Below are 10,099 nucleotides of genomic sequence, written 5' to 3'. Positions count from 1 at the left end.
TGTTATCCTCAGATCTTGTTGAGAAGTGAGGATGCTGGGGGGATGAAGGAATAGAATCTGTTTCCTTGTCCTTCACAATGTGTCCTCCTGAGGCTGTGTGGAGCATCTGCCCTCCTCTAGAGCACAGGCAATGATATGCTAGTCTCCTTTTAGAGCTGGAGGTTCTGAGGTGTTCTCCTGTATCACTGGCACTAGTGCTGAGTAGGAAGGTCCTCAGGCCAAGAATTCACTGGGAACATACTTCAGGATGTGGCCTGGGGCCTACAAGAAAAGGAACATAATGGAACAATGAAGAAGTTGATCAAGAGTTCCACATTCCCCATGCCCAATACCAGTAACCTTGGTAGATAATGGCAGGTATATTTTGGGTGGAATTCAGGGACTAATGTGGCAGGGATGAGGCCCATTATCTTGCACTGTGACTTTCACCATGGTGACATCATTAGGTTTTCTTCAGGGACCTCTTCCTGCAGGAAATGATTTCCTCATTGAAGTCTAGACACTTTCCCTGAGTCGGGCTCAGGAAGGAAAACCAGTTTCTCACCAATGTGGTTAAATATAGGCATTCCAATATATGAACCCCATCTCACTTACCCTTGTCCACATGAGACAGGATTCACATTCATGGTGAAAATAAGCTTCCACAACAGGACATCTCCAAAAGAACCTATACAAGGAGAGAAAGGGTGACCAACAAAAGATCTGGAGGTGACTTTTGAGACTCCAATGTCCCACCCACATTGATCACTGTGGCTGGGTCAAAAGGCTCACTGGGTAGAAAGGTATAAGGTATCTCAAGGACTCAGGTTTGTCTTCTGTGAGGTGAATGCCTGTGAACAGCTTTGAAATGATGTGTGTGAAGTTCCTGTTACAACTATCTGTACTAAGTGCCCTGCTCATGCTTCCTCTATCAGGCAGGCAGTGAAAGATAGAGGTGCTGTGTGTAGGGCTGGTCCTCAGCAGACTTCTATTCCAACAGGTCAAAAGCTATAAGGAGCAACACCCCTCACTGAGTAACAGAAATACAAAAGTCCCCATCAGACCCAAGTGACATCAGACCCAAGTTACATCATGTTTTCACTGTGATTCACCATCTTAGAGACCATCACCTGGGTCTTGAGCTAATGATTCCCTTGGACTGTCTGTACTGGGACTCACTGACCTAGCCACAGCACACATGTTCCCTTTTCACAGGCCTGGTTTCAGTGCCTTAGTAATCCCCCACTGATGTATTGCAGCTATGGCTACATGAGTAAGAAGCTCACTGGCTCTGGGCTGGTTTTCCTTGCAGGCTGTGTGCATCCTTGAGCTCATGGTTCTTCAGTCTATTACAGACTAAACAGGTGGCTTGAGGAAATAAGTGTTATCCCAAAGAAGTTTAATATGTTCACCCTCTATGGCAGAAACTGTTCTTCTATAATAGTTTGTGACAGTGGTCAGAGAGGAGAGGTGTGCAGCTTGTCACAAGATGCCTCTGAATCCACACTTCAGCTGTCTGTCACTACCCCTTTGTTCATTTGCATCATGAACAAAGCATCCTCATATTCATTACCTGCATACCAGTTTCATGGTTGGACCAGATCACAGAACCATCTCTCATACAATGGAGGTAAACTTAGTGGTCTCAATGATCCCTCAGCCATGTGAGGACCTCAGATGAGCCCTGGCATTCAAGCCCTTCCAAGTGGACCTTCTTCACTGCAGAGAGTAGGGAATCTGCCTGGTAGGTGTCCACAACAACACTGAAGATAACTCTCATAGTCGGACACTCAAGTAGATAGCTTGGCTAAATGCCCCTACTCTGATTATCAAGGCTCTGTCTAGACATGACCCCTAAAGTGGGACAGGAATAAAATGTAGTTCCAAGTCTACAGACTAAGCCAGGTGTCCACCATGTTCTAGGACAGGCAAGAAATACCCACCTTCCAAAGCAGAGCAACATTCCCGCATTCCATCCAAAGTGATGCCCATTTCCTTCCAGCTTGCTGGCACTTCCTCTTAAGAGACAGATATGGTTATGATAAGACTCCCCACAAAAAGGTCCATTCACCATCAGCAGTGAGACTGTGTCTCCTGTGTTGGAGGGACACAGGGATATGAGGTAAGCGGGAAACACTGTATTAGGGCAGGGAGGTGGAAGAAAGAGGTGATTCATCTCTACCCAGTGAGGGGAAACATCTCCCTTGGACCAGACCCTGAATGAAGGGAAAGACCAATGAATGAGCACTGATGAAGAAGTTCTATGATGTTTGGCCCATAGGGAGTCCTCATTCCTGGGCAGCCTTGGGCATGGTTTTGGCACAAGGCCACACTCTCATAATGATGCTATAGAAGCTAGTCATGGGACACATCCCTTGTTACCTATACTTTCCTGTGGAGAAACCTTTGGTAGATGGCTTGCTTCTTCCTGTGCTTGACTCCTCTGGGCTGGGTTAAGTGGGCACACTGACATCTGGAGTTCCTGCAGGGATACTGCTTCTGCTGTTTCACACAAAAGGAAAAGTCCCATCCCATGTCTCAACCTGCATAGAGGCTTATCACTTAAAGAGATAAAGTCATATGGAAGGGATGCTCTTAGGGGCTTAGAAACATAAACTTACCCTTGCCTGTTCTTATCACACTGTGCCATTCTTTCTTCAGTGCTTCAGTGGCTCTTCCCCTCCCTCACTGTTCTTTTTTTTTTTTTTTGAACCTCCACTGAAACTTTCATCCCCTCTGAATCTTTCCACCTTTATCCGACTCATTCTGGCTGTCTCTGCCACCTCTGCTTTTCATCCTCTGCTGTCCATTTTCAGGTAACAAGTTTGGTTTTCTCTGAGGTGATGGTGATGTGAGATTGCTCCTCTAAAAATAAGATTGTCTAATTTGCATACAAATAATTATTGTGTGTTGGTTCCAAGAGACTTTAGAATATATCCACATTAAGAATCACAGAAGTCCAATAGAGTATGTCACTCTATTGCCTTCAACTTTACGTTGTACTACTTCTTTCTGAGAAATATGGCTCCTTTTTGAGACTGGTAGGCAGCAGCACAATGTCTGCATACAGTTCCAAATTCTCTTCTTTACCCTCTTCCAGCCTTGGGATAGATTCCTGGAAAAGTGTGTACTTCCTCCTTTGGGTGGGACACATTTAAAGTTTTCCTTGGTTGTTGCCTGAAGGGAAGGTCTCTGGGTTCCATTGGTGGCACTGCTGGTAACACGCTGAGGTGACTCTCTGGATTTACTTGCAGGTGGTGTACTCAGAGTGTAAGAACTATTTGAAGGGATGTTTAGTTTGTGGAGGGCCTCCTGGGAAAAAGACTGTACCGAAGAGATGCCCTGTTGGGATGGGCATCTTGAAGAGACCCCTTTGCACATAATGTTACTTTTCACACTTTTGCTCACAAGATAAGTAACGTTGGGAGCACACCTGTGGCGAAGTTTGGGTAGGTTGACCCCATACTGCTGCAAGCACAGGGTGGTAGGCATGCTCAGCTTTCTACTTCCCTTGTTCCTTGACCGATTCTCATTGTGTATGTGGTGTTCAGGCAGACAGGTCAATGTGGAAAGTGCAGGCTCACTCATTGCGCTCAGAGGAAGAAGAGAGGTGAGAGCACGTGCTGGGGACATGGCAACACCGCCCTGTATGGACTTAACAGGATGGTTAGTGTGGTGACCATGTTTTAGGATTAAATAGGTGGCCATTATGTTATTAAAATTTTTCTTATGAATACAGTCACAAATATCTTTGGGACGGTAGCCCATGTCCCACATAGTCACCACAATGCTGGGACTTGGGTTGTTACCGTGTGTTGCTAAGGATGATGGGAGTTTCCAAAATTCTTCCCTGTCCTTGAGCCACTGATGCTGCTTAATGTCACCTATCTTTGGCCTCTGCCCAGGCTCCATAGTCAACAACTGCACAATGAGGTTTGCGATGTTTTCTGAAAGTGTGGCAGGAATGAAGAGAGTGGGACTCAGCATCTCCTCCTTCATGTCTGAATAGGTGTATGCATTGAATGGGAACTGTGCTGTCACAATTGTATATAAAACAACTCCCATGCTCCAGATGTCAACTGCCTTTGCATCATATTCTCTGTCAGTGAATAGCTCTGGAGCACAATATTCAACAGTGCCACAGAACCCTAACACCATCTCTCCATCTGTGACTCTGATGGCCAGGCCAAAGTCACACAGTTTGATGTTCCCTTTGCCATCCAGCAGTATGTTGTCTAGTTTGATGTCCCTGTGAGCAATGCCATTGTTATGGCAGTAGTGAACTGCACACACCAACTGTGTGAAGATGTGCTGGGCCTGCTTCTCCTGCAGACATCCCACCTTCTCAATATGGCTCACCAGGTCTCCGTGAGCAGCATGTTCCATCACCATATAGGTGTGTTCTCTGGTATTGATGATGTGGAACAGCTTAATGATGTTTGGGTGCTCTAGCACCTTAATGATTTCAATTTCAGTTTTATTGTTATCTTTTTTCAGGATCTTGACAGCTACCTGAACCTCTGTGTGGAGGTGGCAGGCAAGCTTGACCTCAGCAAAGCTCCCCTTGCCAAGGGTCCTGAGTACTCTGTAATAATCTGTAAGCGTTTCCTCTTCAGAGGCGCTGGCCTCCAGGTGCAGCTGCATTCTCTCCTCCTCTCCTGCCTTGCTGTTAAGTTGCATGACCCTTGCCAGGCCAACACCAGCTGACAAAAGCAGATTAAAATCAATTAAAAGTTGGTCTAGGTGGAAAGTTTATCTCTTTCAATTTCTATGTGAAGAAATGGAGAGATAATATACAACTTACAATGACTTCCAGACGCAAAGAAAAATAAGAATAAACGAAACCCCTAAAGAAGTACCTGGAGGAGTCCAAGATGGCCGAGATCAGCTCCTGCCAAGCCTGAGGGGCAGATGATCCGATACCCGAAACTGGTGAGTGGAGGAGCAGCTGAAGTCAGAACACTGACTTGGAGGCCTCCTGGGAGAGAGGGGACAACCAGTGAGTCTGGGCAATTTGCTTCCAGGTCACCCTTGTACATCTCTGCGGTCTGATAGTGACAAATGTTTGACACCCTGCACATTCCCTGGCCCAAGCAGAGGCCTCCCTGCTCAGTGACTGAGAATGCAGAGGCCAATAACCCCAGGTCAGGAAGACACCACTGACTCATCTCCTACACATTCATTTGGTCATGCTAGCCCAAATCTGAGAGCAGAGAACAGGAAGAACCCAGGTCCCTCCATGCTAGCAGCCAGACATAGGAACCCTCACACTCAATCCCAACTGTAGGAAACATAGGAATCCTTGGGACAACATTCTTGACATCGAAGCCCCTATTCTGTGGGTCTATTTGTGGAGTCCAGGCAAACAATTCTTGGAGCCAAGATGTTGCAACCCAGACACATCTGAATGCCTCTAGAACAGAAGAAAAGGCCTGTGGGCCCCTGAGGCATTCTGGGCAACTGAACTTGTGAACTGTATCCATGAATTGTGACAGCACCCCGACCTGTGCTTAAGCTCCACTCTTCCAGGCATCTACATGCTCTAGCACCCAGTCCTTCAAGGCACACTTCCACTCACATTCCTGTGACCTTCCTCCCTTAGTGACAGCTGAAACACCAACATTCACTCTCAAACCAGTGAACCTCTCTCATCTTCGTAAATACTCCAGAATCCAGAGACAGACAGTCTGCAGTAAAGGCTCCAGGAATAAATAGTGAAGTTTACAAATAAGAACATGACTGGCCAATCACATTCAACAAAAATCAGGACATCATGGCTTCACCAGCAACCTCAAAAGTCAATGGTTATTTTAATTAATCAGACACAGAGGAAAATAATCTCAACTCTATACTTATCCAGTTATTAGAGGCACATAATGAAGAAATAAACAAATCTCTCAAAGAATACAGGCAAATACAGCCAAAAAAAGAAACAAAAAAAAAAAATAGAGGCATATAGAGAGGAAATAAACAAAAAAAAAAAAAAATAGAGGAGAAGCCGTCATGGACAGATAGAAATCCAAATAGATACAGATAAACGAAATGGTGAATGACATGAAAACGGGATTAGAATCAAGAAAGAAAACATACACGGAAAAACTCCAAGAGATAGATAACCTAGCAAAGGGATCACAAACCACAGAGGTAAGCATTAACACAGTTCAAGATATGAAGGAGAGATTCTCGGGCACTGAAGACACAATTGAAGAAATCAAGACATCTGTCAAAAAAAATACATAAAATCAGAAAAGGTCCTGACAGATAAAATCCACAGAACATCCACCTCACGGAACCTTCTCCAAAATTGACCATATAGTTGGTATAAATCAAGCCTCAAGTGATACAAAAACATCAAAATAATCCTTTGTATCCTATCAGATCACCATGGCCTAAAACTAAACCTCAACAACAACAGAAATAACAAAAAGCCTACATACACATGAAACTAAACAACTCTACTCAACAACAGCTGGGTCAGGGAAGAAAGAAAAAAAGAAATTTCAGACTTCCTAAAATTCAATGAAACTTATGCAAACATATGGAACATAATGAAAGCAGTGCTAAGTGTAAAGTTCATAGCACTATGTGCCATCAGAAAAATATTTGGGACATCTCATACAAGCAACATAAAAGCCCTAGAAAAAAGAAGCAGACACATAAAAGATCAGTAGATGATTGGACATAATCAAACTCAGAGCTGAAAGCAATCAATTAGAAACAGAAAAAAAAATTCAAAGAATCAATGAAACTGAGAGCTGGCTCTTTGAGAAAATACAAGATAGACAAACTATCTAAAGGGCAGAGAGAAACTATCCAAATCAACAAAATCAAAAACAAAAATGGGGATATAACAACAGACACTGAGAAATTCCAAACAATCATTAGGTCTTACTACAAAAGCCAATATGCCACAAAATTTGAAAATATAATGAAATGGACAATTTTCTTGATAGATTCCATTTATCAATATTAAATCAAGATTAGGTAAACAGATTAAATAGTCTTATATCCCCCAAGGAAATAGAAGCAGTCATTAAGAGTCTAACTTCCAAAAAAAAAAACCCAAGGAGACATGGCTTCAGCACACTATTCTACCAGACATTCAGAGAAGAGCTAATTCCAATACTCTTCAAACTATTCCACAAAATAAAAACAAAAGGAACATTACCAAACTCATTCTATGAGACCACAGTCACCTTGATACCTAAACTACACAGAGACCCCAAAAGTAAGAGAACGCCAGATATATCTCTCTTACAAACCAAATACTCAATAAAATATTCACAAACCAAATCCAAGAACACATAAAACATCATCCACCAGGACCAAGTAAGCTTCAACCCAGGCATGCTGAGGATCAGTATACCAAAATCCAAAAATATAATCCACCATATAAACAAACTGAAGGAGAAAAACTACATGATCATCTCTTTAGATGCCAAAAATGCATTTGAAAAAATCTAACACCCATTCATCTTTAAAGTCTTGGAGAGATCAGGGATGCAAGGCATATACCTAAACACAGTAAAGACAATATATACAAGCCTATAGCCAACATCAAACTAATCAGAAAGAAACTTAAATCAATCCCATTGAAATCAGGGACAAGGCAAGGCTGTCCACTCTCTCCATATCTCTTCAACATAGTACTAGAAGTCCTAGCTAGAGCAATAAGACAACTAAAGGAGATCAAGGGGCTACAAATCAGAAAGGAAGAAATCAAAGTATCACTATTTCCAGATGATATGATAGTATACATGAGTGAGCTCAAAAGTTCAAACAGAGAACTCCTTCAGCTGATAAACACCTTCAGCAACCTGGCTGAAAACAAAATTAACTCAAAAAATCAGTAGCCCTCCTGTATACAAAAGACAAAAGGGCTGAAAAAGAAATTAGGTAAACTACATCCTTCACAATAGCCACAAATAGCATGAAGTACCTTGCTGTGAAAGACCCATTTGAAAAAAAAAAAAAAAAAAAAAAAAACATCAAGTCTCTGAAGAAAGAAATTGAAGAAGACAGCAGAAGAAGGAAAGATCTCCCAGGCCCATGGATCAGAAAAATTAACATAGTGAAAATGGTCATCCTGCCAAAAGCAATCTACCGATTCAATGCAAATCCCATCAAAATACTAGCACAACCCTTTATAGAACTTGAAAGAACAATTCTCAATTTCATATGTAAAAAAAAAAAAAAACAAGGATCTGGCTTGCTTCCATGTATGTGGACCTATCTGCATTGTCCATGTGGCACGCCGGGGTTGGCTACCCAGAGGCTATTTAAGCTGTAGGCTGGCTTTCCCTAGGGTCAGATGATTGTTCAAGGTTCCTGAATAAACTGCATTGAAAAAAAAATAAAAAGGAAAAGGAAAAAAAATAAGAAGTACCTAGAAAACATACTGAAGATGAGAACTGAACCTAAGCATATAGACAACAAAGGAAATTGAAAAGGAACAAAATGCTGGATTAACAAAATGGAAGAACACAAATGACAAAGTAATCAATTGGGAGAAGACACAGAACACATGTATAGCCAAATGTACTTGCTGTCACAGCAAAAATGATTAATAGTTATCAGAACCTATGCTGGTAAGAACTGTAAAACTGAAACATGTAGGCAATTTGCCAAATTTGTGTAACCTATCAAAATTGAACATCTAAATACCAAGGTGGCTCAATAATGAGAAACATAAATGTTCACTGAAAAAAAAAAAAAAAACTCAAGGGAAAAACCTCTGGTTCAGTGTTAGGACTGGGTTATATTTTGTTGGATAGTTGCCCAAAAGGTCCCAAGAAAAAACGCAAAGCTCATATATTGCCAAGACTATTGGTTATTCTGCAAAAAAAAAAAAAAAATGGTTATGTCCTATGGCTGAAGACAATGCTTCTGTATGTCAGCCCACATGGAGAAGTTGAGCCTGTGCCTAACTTGAAGCTTCACCCCTACTGACTAACATTAGTGGTACTGTTTTGTACTCTGCATTCTACTGGAGGAGAAAGATAATCATCCATGTCACCCAGCTATAAACTTTGGGACAGCACTGACCTGTCTGCATATCTGACTGGTACGATAGTAGCACAAATATTATAGCAGTAAGCTACCACTTTGTGATTGGATTTAAGGCCCAGTCCAGGACATGCAAGCCATAGCTGACACTGCTAAAGTGACCAAGACATTGACAGTAGTTAGTTGATAGGCCAATGGAAAAGCCTAAAGCTACTATTCTGCTAAAGGAATACAGAGACAAAATACTTGATGATGAAATTGTGATAAACCTGTCGATCAATGTCTCATACAGCCTTCATCAGTGGCCTGAGTGCCTCAGCCACCACAGACTCTCTAGACTCTAGAGTCCCGCATTGAGTCCTAGGTGGTTCACAATCCAGACTTGGGGCTCCCCATTAGCCACCCAGTAGGAACAGGGGCCAAAGGCCTGATCCCCAATCCAAAGTGTTTCTCACAAATACAGAGCCCATTGTGGGTGCCATGAAAGCAATATAGTGATGAAAGAAGAGAGCAGCCAACGAGGCTGTACCTGGTGTTGTTTGAGTAGATCAGGAACTCCTTTCTTTCCCAAACTCTTGGCGTCGTGCACTAACTGTGCACAGTGTCTCTGTCACTGGTGTCCTTGAAGTGAAGACTTAGCTGCCTTCAACATCACAAGGTGGGCACCAACTGTCTCTCAGCCAGCCTCCTCGTGCCATGCATCCTGATCTGGAACCTGATTGGTCACGTATACAGAACTAAGCCAATAAGATTGTAGCCAATCAGGACTCCCTCATTGGTCAGATTAAAGGCATGGGACGGGTAGCTGTTCTATAGTGAATTTCGTCTCAGGTGGATTGTGGGGTTTGAGATTCTGTGTACTTAAGGTTAGAGGAGGAGATTTTGCTTGCTCTATGAATTTTTCCAGTGATATGCCAGGGAGACTACATCTCCCATCCTTTTCATTACTAGGTCCACTTTCACTAGTGAAAACATGCTTGTTTCCTGAAGGTCAGGTCTAGGGTTCAGTCTCTGTTTCTCAGTCATCGTCAACACCTGTTCACTCTTAACTTTTTATCACCACTAAATGGAGTATCAAGAGGCTATAAAGGGATGCCTGCTTTCAAAGAACTAA

General features: G+C 42.6%; 1 protein-coding gene across 1 annotated transcript; it reads right to left on the bottom strand.

Annotated features, from left to right (window-relative positions):
- Positions 1 to 2,928: 2,928 nt before the first annotated feature.
- On the bottom strand, positions 2,929 to 4,659 carry LOC132651435 (sperm motility kinase-like). Its single transcript, XM_060376638.1, has one exon. It carries the CDS (start codon positions 4,657 to 4,659, stop codon positions 2,929 to 2,931), a length of 1,731 nt encoding a protein of 576 aa, XP_060232621.1.
- Positions 4,660 to 10,099: the final 5,440 nt, after the last annotated feature.

Source organism: Meriones unguiculatus (assembly GCF_030254825.1).
Source record: "Meriones unguiculatus strain TT.TT164.6M chromosome 16 unlocalized genomic scaffold, Bangor_MerUng_6.1 Chr16_unordered_Scaffold_43, whole genome shotgun sequence".
Taxonomy (NCBI): domain Eukaryota; kingdom Metazoa; phylum Chordata; class Mammalia; order Rodentia; family Muridae; genus Meriones; species Meriones unguiculatus.
Note: the sequence above shows the minus strand (reverse complement) of the source record. Positions and strands in the feature narration are given on the sequence as shown.